At 45.9% G+C, this 21,715-nt stretch overlaps 1 protein-coding gene across 5 annotated transcripts in view; it reads left to right on the forward strand.

Moving 5' to 3' along the window:
• Positions 1–21,357, forward strand: part of adar (adenosine deaminase RNA specific) — a 36,655-nt gene extending 15,298 nt beyond the window's left edge. For 4 of the 5 annotated variants that reach the window (XM_084336813.1, XM_084336810.1, XM_084336812.1 and 1 more), the window contains exons 7-17: positions 1,810–2,048; positions 2,183–2,339; positions 4,642–4,671; positions 7,261–7,429; positions 9,024–9,117; positions 9,274–9,390; positions 10,080–10,207; positions 10,680–10,862; positions 13,951–14,063; positions 16,775–16,902; positions 20,994–21,357. In XM_084336813.1, coding sequence (XP_084192939.1) covers positions 1,810–2,048; positions 2,183–2,339; positions 4,642–4,671; positions 7,261–7,429; positions 9,024–9,117; positions 9,274–9,390; positions 10,080–10,207; positions 10,680–10,862; positions 13,951–14,063; positions 16,775–16,902; positions 20,994–21,354 — 1,719 coding nt within the window. In that variant the 3' untranslated portion in view covers positions 21,355–21,357. The remainder of the gene's footprint in view (positions 1–1,809; positions 2,049–2,182; positions 2,340–4,641; positions 4,672–7,260; positions 7,430–9,023; positions 9,118–9,273; positions 9,391–10,079; positions 10,208–10,679; positions 10,863–13,950; positions 14,064–16,774; positions 16,903–20,993) is intronic. The other variant, XM_084336814.1, reaches the window with a different exon arrangement.
• Positions 21,358–21,715: the final 358 nt, after the last annotated feature.

Consider the following 21,715-nt stretch of genomic DNA (forward strand, 5'->3'; position numbering starts at 1 on the left):
AAGGCATTTTAAAAAGTATTAAATAGTTCTGTTTGGGAAGGTCTTTAAATATAAATGTATTGAATGCAAAATTAACTTGTCAATTGTCAAGTGCCTGTAAAAAATAAATCTTTGACGAAATTAACAATGCCTCGTTATCACGTTGCAGTCTTTAGGTCTGTGCTGTTCGTGACCACCAGCGTCTGTCTGCGTGGCATGTAGGCGCTAGCTAGTTAGTTGACCTGCAAACACTCCTGTTCCTCTGGGTTTATCTTCTACCTAGTTGTAACCCTTTCTCCTCCTCCTCCTTCTCCTCCACTTGAACTGGCCATTCGCATCATGCTTCCCATGTTCAGAATATAAATGTGAGGAACAATGGCTAAAGAATGTGTGGGAAACATTGCCTGGTAAATAATTGTCCAATTCCACCTATATTTGGGCAAAAGACTAGCTGTAAATAGTGGGGCAGTCACAAGTTGAGGAAGATGTTGACTAGATTCATTATGACAATAGAGACATTTACCTATTTATTTAAAAGCCATGTATGAACTATGAAACGGAGAACCACCATAATAATACAACTGTGGTCTAAATTACGTTCAGCATAGATGTTCTTTAAAGGTGACATGCATTATAAATGTCTTTTTTGAGTCTCTAGCATTGTATTATAGTAATAGGAGTTAGTATCAATATGTTTTTGTGTCTAAATACCATATAGGCGGATTGCTCTCATTCAGCTTAGACCATTTCCTGCTCGATTTAATTAGGTCATTCTGATTTGACTCGCATCGTGACGTAATGAGGCGAGGATGGAGCGGATAGTGATCCGATTGGCTCTGTGGTTGTAGCGCACCAAACGGGGGGGGAGAGAGAGAGAGAATCAGATAGACCCTCGTGACAGAGCACACATACACACTGTGCCGCACGCTACAGCTGCTCCCGAATCGAGAGAGGGACCACTGTGCAAACACTCCGCGCGCAGGTCCCCCCCGATTTGGGAGCACAAGCTGCAGCGCGGCACAGTGGCAGACCCCCCCCCCCCCCCCGAACGGGAGAGAGAGAGAGAGAAGGGGACCCGCACGCAGAGTTCTCTCTCACCCTCTCTCTCTCTCTCCCGCTCGAGGAAGTCCACCGCTGCGCCACAGCCCATGCTCCCGAACCGAGAGAGAGAGAGACAGAGAAGGGGTCGCACGCAGAGCGTACACACAGTTCCCCCTCTCTCTCTCCCTCTCTCTCTCTCTCTCTCTCTCTCTCTCTCTCTCTCTCTCTCTCTCTCTCCTCCACCTTTTGTTTCTCTTCCTCCACATGTCTCTTTCTCTCCTCCATCTCTCTCTCTCTCTCTCTCTCTCTCTCTCTCTCTCTCTCTCTCTCTCTCTCTCTCTCTCTCTCTCTCTCTGCCTCTCTCTCTCTCTCTCTCTGCCACTCACTCATTGTGTGGATATGGGCGGAGCCAGGCCAATAACAGGCTGAAATCTTGAGGCTGGAAAATGATGCTTTTGAGTACTCCATTAGAAATATAAAACAATGATTTTTTTTTTTTAAATAAACCTTACAGATGTCTTCCATAGACTCACAGGAATTGTGTAAAGTTGCCCAAATAGTGCTAGGAATAGCAATGCAGGTCCCCTTTAACTCAACCAGTTATTGTCATTTTACCTTACTGCTCATTTTGAACTGACATATGTATTTACTCAGAAGATTATGCCTATATTTTCACATTTGATTATTTTTATTGCATTTGCTTTTAATGAAACGTTGGAATTAAAAGGTATAAATAGAATTAGCCGATACATTTAGACACCCTGCTTCCATTCTCCTCTCTTTCCACAGCCGCAGTTGCCCCTGGGCTCATCGGCTGACGGCGAGCTGGGTGCTGAGTTGCCCATGTGCCCCTCGTTGCCCCCTCTGACGGCAGACGAGCTGCGCGCCGCCCACGAGGCCGGGGTGGGAGACCTCATCAACCACCTGAACAACAACGCCGTGTCGGGCCTGTTGGAGTACGCCAGGGCCCGGGGCTTCGCCGCAGAGATCCGGCTCGTGGGCCAGTCCGGGCCTCCGCACGAGCCCAAGTACGTGTGTCGAGATCACCAACGTAGAAATACTTTTCTAGCCATGCGCTGCTGAATCAACATCTCCTCTCACGTCCCGTCCCCTGGATATGTAGTGTCTTTCTGATCGCCGTCACTTTCCGTCTCTCTCACAGATTTACATACCAGGCCAAGCTCGGTGGGCGCTGGTTTCCTGCGGTGTGCGCGTCCAATAAGAAGCAGGGTAAACAAGAAGCAGCAGATGCCGCCCTTAGGGTTCTGATTGGAGAGGCTGAGAAGGCGGCGCGCACGGGGGAGCTCACTCCAGCAGAGGTGCTGACACTCTTATTACACCCAGGCACAGACACACTTATTACACCCAGGCACAGACACTCTTATTACACCCAGGCACAGACACTCTTATTACACCCAGGCACAGACACTCTTATTACACCCAGGCACAGACACACTTATTACACCCAGGCACAGACACTCTTATTACACCCAGGCACAGACACACTTATTACACCCAGGCACAGACACTCTTATTACACCCAGGCACAGACACTCTTATTACACCCAGGCACAGACACACTTATTACACCCAGGCACAGACACACTTATTACACCCAGGCACAGACACTCTTATTACACCCAGGCACAGACACTCTTATTACACCCAGGCACAGACACACTTATTACACCCAGGCACAGACACACTTATTACACCCAGGCACAGACACTCTTATTACACCCAGGCACAGACACTCTTATTACACCCAGGCACAGACACACTTATTACACCCAGGCACAGACACTCTTATTACACCCAGGCACAGACACACTTATTACACCCAGGCACAGACACTCTTATTACACCCAGGCACAGACACTCTTATTACACCCAGGCACAGACACACTTATTACACCCAGGCACAGACACACTTATTACACCCAGGCACAGACACTCTTATTACACCCAGGCACAGACACACTTATTACACCCAGGCACAGACACTCTTATTACACCCAGGCACAGACACACTTATTACACCCAGGCACAGACACACTTATTACACCCAGGCACAGACACACTTATTACACCCAGGCACAGACACTCTTATTACACCCAGGCACAGACACTCTTATTACACCCAGGCACAGACACTCTTATTACACCCAGGCACAGACACTCTTATTACACCCAGGCACAGACACTCTTATTACACCCAGGCACAGACACACTTATTACACCCAGGCACAGACACTCTTATTACACCCAGACACAGACACACTTATTACACCCAGGCACAGACACTCTTATTACACCCAGGCACAGACACTCTTATTACACCCAGGCACAGACACTCTTATTACACCCAGGCACAGACACTCTTATTACACCCAGGCACAGACACTCTTATTACACCCAGGCACAGACACTTATTACACTCAGGCACTGACACACTTATTACACCCAGGCACAGACACTCTTATTACACCCAGGCACAGACACACTTATTACACCCAGGCACAGACACACTTATTACACCCAGGCACTGACACTCTTATTACACCCAGGCACTGACACTCTTATTACACCCAGGCACTGACACACTTATTACACCCAGGCACAGACACTCTTATTACACCCAGGCACTGACACTCTTATTACACCCAGGCACAGACACACTTATTACACCCAGGCACAGACACACTTATTACACCCAGGCACTGACACTCTTATTACACCCAGGCACAGACACTCTTATTACACCCAGGCACTGACACACTTATTACACCCAGGCACAGACACTCTTATTACACCCAGGCACAGACACACTTATTACACCCAGGCACTGACACTCTTATTACACCCAGGCACTGACACTCTTATTACACCCAGGCACAGACACACTTATTACACCCAGGCACTGACACTCTTATTACACCCAGGCACAGACACTCTTATTACACCCAGGCACAGACACTCTTATTACACCCAGGCACAGACACTCTTATTACACCCAGGCACAGACACTCTTATTACACCCAGGCACAGACACTCGTATTACACCCAGGCACAGACACACTTATTACACCCAGGCACAGACACACTTATTACACCCAGGCACAGACACTCTTATTACACCCAGGCACTGACACTCTTATTACACTCAGACACCGACACTTATTACATTACATGTAAAATGTTTCATTGTAAAGTTGGCATGTACAATTATAACATTAAGCATGTCTCCGCATCCCGCCTATCGGTACCTACCTCATAGGGTACGCGTAAAAAGCAGAGATATTGCACAGGCCAACCCCCTCGCTCCCCCGGCAGCTCATTTGGGGATTGTGTTGCCAGTGAGGTTGGATAGAGCCACGGCCACACTCGCCAACATTCTCCTACTTCTGGACAGTCCCACACCATGTGCATAAATGTGCCCGGTACATTCTGAGTGCATAGATCACAATTCGGGCTAGGTACATATTTCATATGGTATCTCAACAATGGAGTATGGTATGCTCTTTGACACATTTTAAAGTGAATCAGTTGGTGGTTCGGATTTTTTGACAAGCGAAATATGTTCTCCCACACTGTCCCAGTTAATGTCCTCTTCTTCTACAGTCAGGTCCCTGCTCCATTGTCCAGCTAGAGGTAGGCACTGGCACTCTTATTACACACCACACACTGACACTCTTATTACACACTGACACTCTTATTACACACCACACACTGACACTCTTATTACACACCACACACTGACACTCTTATTACACACCACACACTGACACTCTTATTACACACCACACACTGACACTCTTATTACACACCACACACTGACACTCTTATTACACACCACACACTGACACTCTTATTACACACCACACACTGGCACTCTTATTACACACCACACACTGACACTCTTATTACACACCACACACTGACACTCTTATTACACACCACACACTGACACTCTTATTACACACCACACACTGGCACTCTTATTACACACCACACACTGGCACTCTTATTACACACCACACACTGGCACTCTTATTACACACCACACACTGACACTCTTATTACACACCACACACTGACACTCTTATTACACACCACACACTGACACTCTTATTACACACCACACACTGACACTCTTATTACACACCACACACTGACACTCTTATTACACACCACACACTCTTATTACACACCACACACTGACACTCTTATTACACACCACACACTCTTATTACACCAAGGCACTGGGTCAATTGAACCTTTAGTTATTTATAAAAATTCAGATTGGGCATAGCCAGACTTTACACACTGACAGATGATCTTGGAATCAATTGCATGCATTTCTATCCAAGCCAATAGTATCTTGGAGATATTTTAGGAGTAAATGGTGATTTACTGTATCAAAAGCTTTTGACTGATAAATAAAGATGGCAGCACAGTGTTTCTTCTTGTCTAAAGCCGATTATGCTATTAGTAACTAAAGAGCCGCTATAACTATAAGCCGCTCCTTTTCCCCAAATCTTTCGACCCTGCGGCTTATATAACGGTGCGGCTTATATGTGACTCGACGTGACCAAACCCGAAAATGTAAAAATCTAAATATTGCTTTTTTGACTGCATTGAAATGTTATATATCTGTTCCCTTATTTGCTAAACTTAATACAACTTGTAAATGAGTTAATTCTTGTTATTTGTCCGACAGTATTGTGTCCCAATGCTAATTACATATGGTAATTAAACATTAAAACATCTGCGGCTTATAGTCCAGTGCGGCTTATAGTGCGAAAATTACGGTAAGTGACTTAAGTTGATTATTCATTAAAGACTCTGTGACTTTTGCTAAGGAGGGTAACTTGGAGATAGGACAGTAATTATTTAAATCTCTCATTAACACCACCTTTATGCAACAGGATCACATGGGCAGATTTCCAGACACTAGGACATCTTCCCGTTGAGATAGAAAGATAAAAAAAAATATGCGTCAATTGCTCTGCAATTAAAGGAGCAGCCAGTTTGAGGGGGGAAAAAGTCAGAATTATCCTCACCAGTAGGTCCTGGGATCTATGGATTGGAGAGTGTCTAATACTTGTGAACTGTGTTAATTTAGTCAACGAGAATGATGACTAAATATGGTCGTCAATGAAGCTTTTTCCCCTGACAACGAGACGTCACGTTAATGGAAATTATGTGACACTAACGTGACTAAATGATTCATGAAATGTCGTTGACTAAAAACTACGACACAAAATGTAGTTTACAAAATAAAATCTTGCTGAAATATCTCTTAATTTTAAAACTTTTAGAATAATTCGTTATTATTATTGCAGCATTTGCAGCATTTCCGTTTCCTATGTGTGCAGCGCAAGCGCTTTGATTCATTTCCTCAGCCGAATGATTTGTTCTTAGCCAGCATTCTAGATACCAGTAACTGCACACTGCATGGGTTTAATGCCCACTCTTCCCCAAAACAAAACCCCAAGAGGGCGCGTAACTCCACCTAATAACGTTAGCATCAATAATAACATAGTGTAGCGCCGAAGAATAGGAGTCCGAGGCGGGGTGTCGAAAGACGACGCTCAACTTCCCAGTGTGTAATTCTGACAAAGCGTAAGGCAGAATGGTACACAGTATCCAGCTTTCTGAGGTACTGATCAGTTGCATGCATGTAGAGTAAATCACCATAATCGAGTAGTGGTAAGAAGGTGGTCGAGACTTCTCACTTTAAGTGAAAATCAGGACCTGTTTCTGAAAAAGAAACCGAGTTTCAGCTTAGATACAAGTTTGTCTATGTGAGACTTAAAAGTAAGGTTCTCATCCACTATAATGCCTAGATACTTGTAGGAGGCAACCCTATCAATGTCGGTCCCTCCAGCAGTAACGAGTGTGGGAAGATCAGCTGAGAGTCTCTTCCAATTTGAGAAGAGCATAAACTTTGACTTGTTAGCATTTAACATGAGCTTAAGCTGGGTAAGATGGGACTGAACAATATCAAATCATAATATCTGAATGAATCTAAAACGGATACCGATAAACTTGCTTCGACTTATACGACCACCCCCTCCCAGCTCCATCCACCCTGTACAGATTGTAGCCCATTAGAGCTATATCTGAATCAACTATTCTTTTCTTAAGCCATGGCTCACTTAGGACAAGGGTGTATGTGTATAGGCAAATAAAAGTGATCATCTTCCCCCCCCCCCCCCCCCCCTTTTCTCTCTCTAGCTACCAGTGAGTGGCAGCACTCTGCACGACCAAATTGCCATGTTGAGCCACCAGCGCTTCAATGCCCTGACCACACGCATCCAGCACAGCCTGCTGGGACGCAAGATCCTGGCCACCGTCATCATGAGGAGAGGGGAGGGCCTGGGGACGGTTGTCAGCCTGGGCACCGGTATAATGTCGCTTCCACACCATTCATTACACTCCCAGTGATATTCACCATCGCTCCCAGTGAGACACACCGTGCAGTACAGTGAGACACACCGTTCAGTACAGTGAGACACACCGTTCAGTACAGTCCCAGTGAGACACACCGTGCAGTACAGTGAGACACACCGTTCAGTACAGTCCCAGTGAGACACACCGTGCAGTACAGTGAGACACACCGTTCAGTACAGAGTCCCAGTGAGACACACCGTTCAGTACAGTCCCAGTGAGACACACCGTGCAGTACAGTGAGACACACCGTTCAGTACAGAGTCCCAGTGAGACACACCGTTCAGTACAGAGTCCCAGTGAGACACAGCGTTCAGTACAGAGTCCCAGTGAGACACAGCGTTCAGTACAGAGTCCCAGTGAGACACACCGTTCAGTACAGAGTCCCAGTGAGACACAGCATTCAGTACAGAGTCCCAGTGAGACACAGCGTTCAGTACAGAGTCCCAGTGAGACACAGCGTTCAGTACAGAGTCCCAGTGAGACACAGCGTTCAGTACAGAGTCCCAGTGAGACACAGCGTTCAGTACAGAGTCCCAGTGAGACACAGCGTTCAGTACAGAGTCCCAGTGAGACACAGCGTTCAGTACAGAGTCCCAGTGAGACACAGCGTTCAGTACAGAGTCCCAGTGAGACACAGCGTTCAGTACAGAGTCCCAGTGAGACACAGCGTTCAGTACAGAGTCCCAGTGAGACACACCGTTCAGTACAGAGTCCCAGTGAGACACAGCGTTCAGTACAGAGTCCCAGTGAGACACAGCGTTCAGTACAGAGTCCCAGTGAGACACACCGTTCAGTACAGAGTCCCAGTGAGACACAGCGTTCAGTACAGAGTCCCAGTGAGACACAGCGTTCAGTACAGAGTCCCAGTGAGACACAGCGTTCAGTACAGAGTCCCAGTGAGACACAGCGTTCAGTACAGAGTCCCAGTGAGACACAGCGTTCAGTACAGAGTCCCAGTGAGACACAGCGTTCAGTACAGAGTCCCAGTGAGACACACCGTTCAGTACAGAGTCCCAGTGAGACACAGCGTTCAGTACAGAGTCCCAGTGAGACACAGCGTTCAGTACAGAGTCCCAGTGAGACACACCGTTCAGTACAGAGTCCCAGTGAGACACAGCGTTCAGTACAGAGTCCCAGTGAGACACACCGTTCAGTACAGAGTCCCAGTGAGACACACCGTTCAGTACAGAGTCCCAGTGAGACACACCGTTCAGTACACTCTCAGTAAGCAAGGCCTCTATTGTAAGCCCAGGCTAGAGGTGGCGGGGAGGATTTGTTAATACTGCACGTTTGCAACACAGTGTGAGAGAGGTTATTGAATAAAGGCACTCTCAGAAAACCGCAGTAAACCCAACTAGGTCACCCAGCCCCTCCTCTTACCCACCCCCCCCCCCCCAACCCCCGCCAACACACCCACCCATCCCTCCTGGTTGAGCCGTGAGGTATTTTACGCAATGAGTTTCTTATTTGACATTGAATGGTTTGTATCTTGTCTTCTTGTTTTTTTGTTTTTTTTCTTTTGTTGTTGTTTTTTCCCCTTCATCCAGGGAATCGCTGTGTTAAAGGGGAGGAACTGAGCCTTAAAGGGGATACGGTTAACGACTGCCACGCAGAAATCATCTCCAGACGGGGATTTGTTCGGTAGAAACAGATCGTTCATTCATCTTTTTTCTCCCAAACCCCCCCCCCCCCCCCCCCTTCCCCTCCCCCACAGTTCTATAAATACCCTCCTTGCTTCTCTGACTTCCAGTGTCTGCCAGGACATTATTCATCCGTCTCTCCGTCTCCCCGTCTCAGGTTCCTGTACAGCGAGCTGGTGAAGCACTGCGACGGCGCGGAAGACAGTATATTTGAGGCCGGGGAGGAGAACAAACTCCGGGTCAAATCGGACATCACCTTTCACCTCTACATCAGGTGGGACTATCGGATGTCCCCCGTCTGTGTCCTATCCTCTGTCCCTCCCGCTGTCTCCTACTCCCCCTGCCTCTGTCGGATTGTGTGTCATGCGTTTGGATCGATGTTGTGCGTTTGGATCGATGTTGCGCGTTTGGATCGATGTCATGTTTTTGGATCAATGTGTCGTTTTCTTCACACTGGACTGTATTTAATTTTTCAGTGCAAATTCCTTGTCCTGTTATAATACAATTGTCACTGTGCTACTTAATTCAAAATTGCCATCACATCCTTTTATAATTCAGCTGCAATGTGATTTATAATATACATTGTGCTATTGGATCAAATACAAAAATATGTGTTTTTAGCATAAAAAGTGGCTCGGGAGGTAGAGCAGTCGTCTGGTAATCCGGAGGTTCCTGGTTCGATTCCCGCTCCTCCCGGGCTGCATGTCGAAGTGTCCTTGAGCAAGACACTTTTAACCCCTAACTTCTCCCGGTGAGCAGGTTGGCACCTTGCATGGTCGCCTCCGCCATCTGTAGTGTGTGAGTGAACGGGTCAAATGTGAGGAACACATTTTTAATAATATAAAAATATATATTCAGAACACCTCACAGCCACACCGTTCCCCTCGGTCGTGTCCTTTTTCCAAATCAAATATCAATAATCTTTCCTCTCTCCTCTTCCTCTCTCCCGTCTGTCCCACGCAGCACTGCGCCGTGTGGGGACGGGGCGCTGTTCGACAAGTCCTGCAGCGAGACAGGGGACGAGATGGACGGACACCAGCCTCTTTTTGAGAACGCCAAGCAGGGCAAACTCCGCACCAAAGTGGAGAACGGTGAGACGTCGGCTTGTTTTTCACACGGGTGTTCTTAATGCTAAATAACTGCTTGTGCCAATATGCAGACCAACGCCCCCCTCTCTCCTTAAAATGTTAGTGCTGTGTATTTGAGATACTGTATGTCTGTCACACACACACACATACATACATACATACATACATACATACATACATACATACATACATACATACATACATACATACATACATACACAAAAGACAATCGCATATCAGCGTTATGCGTGGCTGTACGGGACTCCACCTTAGTGGCTATACGAAATAACCTGAGTTTGTCTGTCTTTGTGTGTATACTATGTGTACGCTTATTATGTCTTGTCTGTGTGTGTGTATGTATGTTTACGCATATGTCTGTCTGTGTGTATGTGTACGCTTCTTATGTCTATCTGTCTGTGTGTGTGTATGCTTGTTCTGCATTGTTTGTTTGCTTGTCCGCGTGGTGCTGCGTCAGGCGAGGGCACCATCCCAGTGGAGTCGAGTGCCATCGTGCCGACCTGGGACGGCATCCAGCACGGGGAGAGGCTTCGCACCATGAGCTGCAGCGACAAGATCATGCGCTGGAATGTCCTGGGCCTGCAGGGGGCGCTGCTCACCCACTTCCTGCATCCCATCTACCTGAAGTCCATTACTCTGGGTTAGTTAGACACGATGTCACGATGTCTACCTGAAGTCAATCACTCTGGGTTACTTAGCCAGTAGGGATGGGACTTTCTAGCAAAGGTGATATTCGAAAATTGCTGGTTCTTAATATCGAATATTATTTTTTTAAGTATATTATTTTTGTTTCAGTTTGAATTCAGTTAAAATGTTCAGTTTCAGTTAAATTCAGTTATTCTTTTTAATAGAATGGATAATTAAAATCAAAGAGTATTGCACATAAATAGGCACTTCTATCAACCGGTTTTAATAAACAAACAAACCGTAGCATGTGCATCTTTTAGATCAATTAGGCTATGAAAATTAGGCTGCCTCTAAATATAAAAAGGAATTAAATAAGAATGGTTTGCTTAAAAAAAAATATATAATAATAATTTCTTTTTAGATTTTCTGATATGAAAATCCAATGTAGATATGGGATCGAATATTCGTAGGGCTGTCCCCGACTAAGGATTTGGATAGTCTACTATGATTGGCCGAAATTAGCAGATAGTCGACTATCTACTATGAAAAAAAAAGAAAAGGAAAAATATTTTTTAATAAAAAAAATTATCATTCCATTTGGGCTGTGGGGGTGCTTAATGTCTGAAGGAGTCGACTGAAGGCTTCTTGTCCTCTGCAAAAGTATGCAATTGTTCCACTGATGGATACATCTTGATATTTGTCTAGTCTAGTGTGTTCATTAGATGGGTGAAATCCTCTTTCAGTGCCTCTGTGCCTGTTTTCTTAGGCAGTTAGCCTCTGGTATGCGTGCCATTAGCGTTAGCCACGCTTCTAGGCCTCTTTTCTTTTGGAAAGCATGATAAAAGAAAAAAATTATACTTTTTTTTTTTTTTTTTTTTTTTTATTCGACTAAGAGGTTATCAGTCGACTACGGCTCCTTTCGATCGATTAGTCGACTATTCGACTAATAGGGGTCAGCCCTAAATATTCGAATATTCGGTCCCATCCCTATTAGCCAGGGCTCTAGACTAACTTTTCCACTAGTAGCACTGATGCAACCAACTTTCTTTCTTTTTTATTTGCTGCACAGTTATTCAGGTCCTTAATTGCACATTATTTCTTTATTTTCTGTTCTTTTATGTTCTGCCATGAGTGGTGACTTATATTACAGGTGAACCGTTTTAGAGAAATAATGGGGAGTGACTCTTTCGGTGTTGAGCTGGAAAACCATTTAATTCTCCTCCGTTGAGCTATTATTTAAATCTTAAGCACTGAGCAGTAGTCTGTGCTTCAGTGGTTTGGGTCATTATTTAAATCTTAAGCACTGAGCAGTAGTCTGGGGCTTCAGTGGTTTGGGTCATTATTTAAATCTTAAAGGGGAACTCCACTTTTTTTGGAAATTAGCTTATTTAACATCTTCCCTGGAGTTAGACAAGAAGATGCATACCTTTTTTGTCTCTGTGCGTGCATTTTAGCTTTGGGAATAGACGCTACGTTAGCATAGCTTAGCTTCATCACTGGAAGTGAGGCAGGACAGTAGCCTTACAGTGCCTTACAGTGTATTGCAAGGTCTGACATTGACCAAACTTGATATGCATGACCTTGGTGGGCTCTAGGTCAACTCCTGAAAAGGGGGTCAATGTCAGACTTTGCAATCAAAAGTTAGGGGGCTAATAACCCTTGCCATAATTTCAGTGCCCCCCTAACTTTTGATTGCAAGGTCTGACATTGACCCCCTTTTCAGGAGTTGACCTAGAGCCCACCAAGGTCATGCATATCAAGTTTGGTCAATGTCAGACCTTGCAATACACTGTAAGGCACTGTAAGGCTACTGTCCTGCCTCACTTCCAGTGATGAAGCTAAGCTATGCTAACGGAGCGTCTATTCCCAAAGCTAAAATGCACGCACAGAGACAAAAAAGGTATGCATCTTCTTGTCTAACTCCAGGGAAGATGTTAAATAAGCTAATTTCCAAAAAAAAGTGGAGTTCCCCTTTAAGCACTGAGCAGTAGTCTGGGGCTTCAGTGATTAGTGATGCATCTGTCACTACAGGTTTATGTTTGTGACCGTTGTGCCGCTGCCCTTTTTCGTTTAGAGTTGCCTACAATGGAGTCTCGCTGTCTATACAGCTGTTCCCTGTAGGATGCCACTTGAACAGGCGTCCTGCCAGACGGAGGCCATGGTTTGCGTTTGTTGCACTAGCAACGCGTTCCTTTAGACGTATGCACGGGATAGGTGTCATTTTATTAATTTCGACCAGAATTAGAACAAGGCAAGAGCCAAAATTAGCCACTGGGTTGGGACAAGATGAGAGAGTGCCTCAGTGGAGGATATGAGAGACGGGTCTCTAAACCCATGTGTGTCAGACCTGCTTGCTCTCTCCATCATCCACACCCTTCGGTTGCTCAGTGTGTCTCCCTCATCATTCTCTTCTCTCCCCTTATTTAGCTTTGTAAAAGAATCGGCTGTAGACTGCTTTATTTTTGGCACTTGAATGGGTTGAGTTAGGCAATAATCTTGAATCTCTTGAACAATGAATGCGAGTTGTTTCAGCTCCGATCCGCATTGTTTTCTCGAGTGAGGATGAGCTTTTATTTTTAAGATTACACATATCCAGTAGCCTACAGTTCTCCAGTCAGAGATATACTCGCAATAAAATAGATTACATGACAGTTTCTTTGTTCTAAATAACCACTGACACCCCCCCCCCCCTCCACACACACACAATAATACAAAGGACTCTCACAAATGTGGCCACAGACTAGAGACCTGCATGCTGTTATCTAGACATGATGTCACTACTAGTAGACTATATACCTCCGTCTGTTATCTAGACATGACGTCACTACTAGTAGAGACTATGAACCTCAGTCTGTTATCTAGACATGATGTCACTAGTAGAGACTATGAACCTCAGTCCGTTATCGAGACATGACGTCACTAGTAGAGACTATGAACCTCAGTCCGTTATCTTTTATCTAGACATGATGTCACTAGTAGAGACTATGAACCCCATTCTCTCCCCTCCGCTCTCCTGAGATGTATGTATAGAACAGACACTGGCGTGAATATTCAGGAGTGATTGTACTGAAGGTGTCTTGTCTTTCACTGTGCTGTATCAGGCTACCTGTATAGTCACGGGCACCTGACCCGAGCTGTGTGCTGCCGGCTGGCCAGAGACGGAGACGCCTTCTCCAAGAGTCTTCCTCCTCCCTTCACCCTCAACCATCCAGAGGTATCATCCACACGTGGTGACGGGAGAGCTTTAGGGTCAACAAGAGAGCTATGGAAATAGAAATGGATTTGGTTGAAGAAGAAGTTGATTTGGATTGTCAAACAATTACCTTTTCTTTATTCTTTCACTAATTGAGACAAAGAACCATATAAATCTGTTTTTCAATTTTTTTTTTTGTTTTTTTTTTTTTTATTTTTTTTTAAACAAACACATAAACAAACATGACAACACACGATAAGATATACAAGCATTAGTTGTCAGTGCACATCCAATGAAATCACATTTTAGTTAATTGTCTTATATAGGATATACCCCTAATACCTGTTATCTAAAAACCTACACACATATGCTCCAGCTCGAACCCCCCCCTCCCGGACCCCTCTTTGGATAGTACCTCCATTATCCCTCGCTCCTAACCAGACACTACCATTATAAGCTAGCTTTTATTCTCTCCACCACTTCTAACCACATTGACATTTTGGATTCATTGAGACCCAGAATTCTTGCTGTAGATATTTCTTGATAAATCACATTGAGATATCTCAAACTTTATTATCTAAAGATGGTAAGTTAGTGTTGTGTTCACTCATAGTTAAAGACAGTAGAGGTTGAGAACTGCAAATACATGGGCTGTACAAAGGAAATGACAAAACAGACTTACCGTAATTTTCGGACTATAAGGCGCACCTGAATATAAGCCGCAGCAGCTAAATTGAAACTGTGTACATATATAAGCCACACTGGACTATTAAGCCGCAGGTGTTTTAATGTTTAATTACTATATGTAAGGGTTCGTGCACAGAGGGGATTGTCGGGAAAGAGATGGCTGTTTGAGGAAGCTCCCATTTATTAACATTGTTAAAACAGTAACGGTAGCTAGGTACAAACGTTAGCTCACAGAACGATAGCCACGTTAGCCAGCGCCAGTTAGGTACTAATGCCAGCTCACAGAACGATAGCCAGTTAGTTAGCCAGCGCCAGCCATGTACTAACGTTAGCTCACAGAACGATAGCCAGTTAGTTAGCCACCACCAGCCAGGTACTAACGTTAGCTCACAGAACGATAGCCAGTTAGTTAGCCAGCGCCAGCCAGGTACTAACGTTGACTCACAAAACGATAGCCAGTTAGCCAGCGCCAGCTAGGTACTAAGGTTAGCTCACAGAACGATGGCCAGTTAGTCAGCGCCAGCTAGGTACTAACGTTAGCTCACAGAACGATAGCCACGTTAGTTAGCCAGCGCCAGCTAGGTACTAACGTTAGCTCACAGAACGATAGCTACGTTAGTTAGCCAGCGCCAGCTAGGTACTAACGCCAGCTCACAGAACGATAGCTACGTTAGTTAGCCAGCGCCAGCTAGGTACTAACGCCAGCTCACAGAACGATAGCCAGTTAGCCAGTGCCAGCCAGGCACTAACGCCAGCTCACAGAACGATAGCCAGTTAGCCAGTGCCAGCCAGGCACTAACGCCAGCTCACAGAACGATAGCCAGTTAGCCAGCGCCAGCTCACAGAACGATAGCCACGTTAGTTAGCCAGCGCCAGCTAGGTACTAACGTTAGCTCACAGAACGATAGCCAGTTAGTTAGCCACCACCAGCCAGGTACTAACGTTAGCTCACAGAACGATAGCCAGTTAGTTAGCCAGCGCCAGCCAGGTACTAACGTTGACTCACAAAACGATAGCCAGTTAGCCAGCGCCAGCTAGGTACTAAGGTTAGCTCACAGAACGATGGCCAGTTAGCCAGCGCCAGCTAGGTACTAACGTTAGCTCACAGACCGATAGCTACGTTAGTTAGCCAGCGCCAGCTAGGTACTAACGCCAGCTCACAGAACGATAGCTACGTTAGTTAGCCAGCGCCAGCTAGGTACTAACGCCAGCTCACAAAACGATAGCCAGTTAGCCAGCGCCAGCCAGGCACTAACGCCAGCTCACAGAACGATAGCCAGTTAGCCAGTGCCAGCCAGGCACTAACGCCAGCTCACAGAACGATAGCCAGTTAGCCAGTGCCAGCCAGGCACTAACGCCAGCTCACAGAACGATAGCCAGTTAGCCAGCGCCAGCTCACAGAACGATAGCCACGTTAGTTAGCCAGCGCCAGCTAGGTACTAACGCCAGCTCACAGAACGATAGCCACGTTAGTTAGCCAGCGCCAGCTAGGTACTAACGCCAGCTCACAGAACGATAGCCAGTTAGCCAGCACCTGCGAAATCCAATGCCAAACTGATGATATCAGGAGCTATCAGTAGCTAGATAACATTAGACAACGCCTCATGCATTAATAAACTAAAGTGAATAGTTCGTTGACTGGGTCATTTTGTTTAATGCTTCAGTTATGTTGAAAGAGGAGCTCTGAGCTGCTCATACACTAGACTCTTGCCGTAATGGTTTGTTGACGTGGGTCTGTGAGGGGGAGGAGGAGGGGCAAGGCGTGCACTGCTGCAGCAGATTTAGGAGTCTGATCTGACAGTCACAGAGCTGAGGGGGGGGGGGGGGGGGGGGCACCGCTTATAGTCCGAAAATTACGGTATATGGTTTTTCAGTGCAAGGGTTCAGTTGTTGAAACGGTTTTCTGTCTTTACATTTTAGTGTCTAAATTCCCCCCTGTAATCACAGCAACATTCTGACAGCCATCTTCCTTTACGTGCTCGGAATGGCTGACTCACTTGAGCTAAATGACCCTGATTGGCCTAAATCTGCTTATTGTGCTGCAGGTGGGCAGAGTGAGTGTCTACGACTCCACGCGCCACACGGGGAAAACCAAGGAGTCCAGTGTGAACTGGTGTTACGCAGACCAATTCGGAGTGGAGGTGCTGGACGGGACCAAAGGCAAAATGGACGGGTAATTAGCAGCGCAGACCGCGGCTAGACGCCATGACTAGATGCAATGCCTAGATGCCATGACTAGACGCCATGACTAGACGCCATGCCTAGACCCCATGACTAGAGGCCACGCCTAGACGCCATGCCTAGACCCCATGACTAGATGCAATGCCTAGATGCCATGACTAGACGCCATGACTAGACGCCATGACTAGACGCCACGCCTAGACGCCATGCCTAGACGCCATGACTAGACGCCACGCCTAGACGCCATGACTAGACGCCACGCCTAGACGCCATGCCTAGACCCCATGACTAGACGCCATGCCTAGACGCCATGCCTAGACCCCATGACTTGAGGCCATGCCTAGACACCACGTCCAACTTGCTCACAGTCCCTTAAATAGAATAGAATGTTACCTGTTACTAGGGCTGGGGGCGATAAAACGATAACGATAACTATCGCGATAAATTATTTCCTCGAAATAAACATGAAACGTGGTCGCAAAGTTTCGATATATCGATTTTCCAAGCTTGGCTCCGTTCAGCCTCGGCTCAGCACACTCACTAACAACAACCAACGTTACGTGATGACGTGCTATGCACAACAGCTAACAACCAATCAGTGAAGGAGATGGCCGAGAGCGAAGTAGACCCGGAAGGAGGTAGGACTCACTCAACAACAAGGCTTGCTAGGCTAATTAGCTTGCACGGCGATGTTTTATATATTTACGTGCCGAGTATGTGTGTGGCGTGAATTCTGAGGCCACGTTTATAGTAGTGGGGGTATACAGTGGACGTCGTTTCAATATATTGTGGCGGAAGAGAGTATTTTAGTGTCATATTTAGCACATTGTCATGGAATACACCGCTTAGATACAACAGGCTGGCTAGGATAACTAGCTTGCACGGCACTGTTTTATATATTTACGTGCCGAGTATGTGTGTGTTTTGAATTCTGAGGCCACGTTTATAGTAGTGTGGGGTATACAGTTCGTTTCAATATATTGTGGCGGAAGAGAGTATTTTAGTGTCATATTTATTGTCATGAGATACTCCGCTTGTCGGCTAACGTGCGCGGACTGATGACGACATCAACTCGACTTGAGACATTCGCAGCAGCATAAGAAGTTAATTAAACTTGACAGACATTATATCGACGATAATTATCGATATCGAATTATATGAAAATAATTTTATAATTTTATCGCGATAACGTTTTTGGTCATATCGCCCAGCCCTACCTGTTACCTATCCACTTTGTGCCTAGTGGCACATAAGGCCTTCACAGAGCGTTTCCACTTCTCTCGGTCAGCTGCCGTTCTTGCTTCAGGCCATGAGCTCCACCCTGCCTCTTTTCTTTCTTTCTCTACTGTGCGTCTCCAGGTAGTCTTTGGTCTTCCTTTTCTTCTTTTCCCTTCTGGTGCCCAAATCATTGCTATGTTGCAGTCGTTGTTGTGGTCTTGCCTCAGTATGTGTCCTATCACCTTCCATCTTCGCCACTTCACTTCCTTGCTCAACAGCTTCATGTCGGCTCTTTCTAGTAGCTCTACGGTGCTGATGCGGTCTTGCCACTGGATTCTGAGGATTCTTCTGAGGCATCTGTTATGGAACACGTCGACTGATTTGTTGTCTCCCTTGTTCATCTTCCATGTTTCACATCCATACAGTAGGACTGGCACAACCAGTGTTTTGTACAATCTCAGCTTTGTTCTTCTTGAGATGCTGTTGGAGTGCCAGATCTTTTTGAGTTTGATGAATGCACCTCTTGCTTTGGAGAGTCTGTTCTTTAGGTCTTTCATACCTCCTCCCTCTTTACAGATGGTGGCTCCCAAGTATGTGAATTGGTCTACATCCTCAATCTCTTGGTCGTTGATGTTGATTTTGTCATGGTTTCTTGCATTCATTCTCATGGTTTTTGTCTTTCCGGTGTTAATCTTGAGTCCCACTCGTCTGGCTTCTTCTCGTTTTTTCCTGGATTTGGTGTTTGGTAGAGGAGAGTAATGCTACATCATCTGCAAAATCCAGATTGTCGAGTTTTGATGTCAACTTCCATCTGATTCCATTCTCGCCTTGTCCAACTGTTCTTCTCATTATCCAATCCATGATCATTAAGAATAAAAAACCTGACATGTTGCATCCTTGTTTGACACCGCTGTTGATGTTAAACCACTCGCATATTTCTTCTTGGTCTTCTACTGCACACTGGAAGTCTTCATAGAATATTTTCACTATCTGGACAATCTTCTCTGGGATTCCATATTTCTTCATAATTAGCCATAGGCTTTCATGGTGGACTGAGTCGAAAGCCTTTTCAAAATCCACAAAGTTCAGGTGGAGTGTTGCTTGCCACTCGTTTACTTGCTCAATGATGTTCCGCAGTATGAAGACTTGTTCTGTTGTTCCTCTTCCACTTCTGTAACCGGCTTGTTCTTTTCTTAGCCGTGAGTCGATTCCAATTCTGATTCGGTCAATGATGATCCTGCCAAGTATCTTGCCTACGACTGGAAGTAGGGTGATGCCTTTTGAGTTCTTGCATTCTTTGAGGTTTCCTGTCTTTGCTAGTTTGATGATAAGCCCCCTCTTCCAGTTCTTCGGGATCTTCTCATGCCTCCATATTTTTTCCAACAATTGATGTACCTTCTTTGCTGAAAACTCGATGTCTGCTGTTAATAACTCTGCTGTGATGTTGTCGATTCCTGGTGCTTTCCCATTCTGAAGTCCTTTAATCACTTCCTTTACTTCACTTAGTGTTGGTTCATGTACAGGAATCTCTTCAATCATGTTAGTGAGTTCACATTCTTCCTCATCAGTTATTGGGTTTTCTGGTGGATCCCTATTCAGTACTTCCTTGAAGTGTTCTGTCCACCTTGCCTGCACTGCATCTTTTCCGCTGATGAGGTTGCCATTCTTGTCCAGTACTGCTGTGCTCTGTCTAGGTCTCTCGTTGCACAGTGCCTTCGTAAGACCGTACGGTGTCTTCATTTGTTGTTTCCTTGCAGCTTCTTCTGCTTCACTTGCAATGTTCTCCATCCATTTCTTTTTGTCTGTCTTTATACTTCTCTTTGTTTCTCCATCCTTCTCTGTGTACTTTGCTTTTAGCTGTTTCTTGATTTATTTCTGAGTGTGTGCCAAGGATCCTCTTGTTTATTGTTTCCCGCTGGTCTACAAGGTTCCATGATTTTTCACTGATCCATGGCTTCTTATTCTTCCGTGGTCTACCCAGGATTGCTTCAGCGACTTTTGTGTAGGCTTTCTCCAGAACCCGAGAGTCACGCTCCACCTCTTCGTTGTCTTCTATTCCTCGCCCTTCATCTTCCAGCACCTGAAACCTGTTTCTCAGGTTGATGGTAAAAGTCTTCAGGATGGCTTCATCTTTCAGCTTTGTTGTGTTGTACTTGACTCTGGTGCTTTTCTGTAGAATAGAATAGAAGTACTTTATTTATCCCGAGGGAAATCCGGCAAAGCGTTTGTTTTGATATGCGGTCGCGGTGTCGTCTGCTGAATAGCGATTCAAATGATAACCTGTGTGGGCTGAGGGTTAAACACGCGGCTACAAACACGCTACAAACACGCTACAAACGATATTTGGATCCTCTGTTGATCTTCGGTAGGTTAGAGCTTGACAAAAATCCACAGACTCTCTTTTTCAGGTAAGATATTCCTTTATTGATCCCCTTGGGGAAATTCAGGCCTCATAGCGGGAGGGTGGAGGGGAGGTACAGGTATGGGCGTGGTAATAGTGGAAGACATAAATATAGGCAATCAAATTTGATCTGAATATAAAATAAATGAGAAGGGGGAAAAAAGATAAACGGTGTAAACAATCTTAACTCTGAATATAAGAATATGAGAAAGTAAACTGTAATCAAAGGGGCAGATGAGGGTCTGTATGCTCTTATCAGTTATTTTATGTTACAATAAATATGGGCAATAAAGAATTAGAATCTGAATATATATACTATGAGTAAAGTAAACGGAGTATACACCGGTGCAGTATACACAAGGTACCCTAACTGGCATGATGTACGTTGTACGTTATATAGATAATGACCAAGTTATCATTAGTTATATAGTCACTTCACAACAACACCGCCTTCTCTCCGGCAGGCCTAAACTCGACGTGTCCCGGGTGTCCAAGTCCAACCTGTTCCGTCTGTTCCACTCGCTGTGCGAGCGGTGCGACCGCCAGGACCTCCTTTCCCTGCCCTCCTACGCGCAGGCCAAGTTGTCGGCCATGTCCTTCCAGCTGGCCAAGCAGCAGTTCTTCCAGGCCCTCAACGTCCATGGCTACGGCTCCTGGATCGGCAAGCCTCTGGAGGAGAAGAGCTTCGAGGAGAAGGAGAGCTCGGGGACGTTGACGCCGGACGTAGGGAAGATCGCCATGCGATACACCAACAACAAGAACGGCGGCTCAGCCGTTCCGGATATCAAGCAGGCGGAGGCTTGGTATGGTACACAACCCGTGTAGAGGCAGAGGGGGTGATGGGGGGGGGGGGGGGGGGGGGGGGGGGAGGGAGTAAAGCACAAGGCTGGGGTGGATGGAGCGGGTGGGAAGGAGGAGAGGAGTAAAAAGGGAGGGAGAGGCAATGAGAGAGTAGCCAGCAGACGTTACTGTATTTTCCTGTGAGAGAGAGAGAGAGGGGGGGGGGGGGGGGGTTAGAGGCCACATGGATGGAGTGACGGGAAGAGAGGCGGGAGAGAGGAGCGAGGGGGTTCGCCTGAAGGGTCCCAGAGCAACACAGAATGGCAGGGAGGGGGATAGAATGATGCTGCTTAAAGGAATAGTTTGGATTTTTGGATGTTAAGTTGTATGAAATACTTGTGGCGTT

This window comes from Notolepis coatsorum (assembly GCF_963971535.1).
Source record: "Notolepis coatsorum genome assembly, chromosome: 19".
NCBI lineage: Eukaryota > Metazoa > Chordata > Actinopteri > Aulopiformes > Paralepididae > Notolepis > Notolepis coatsorum.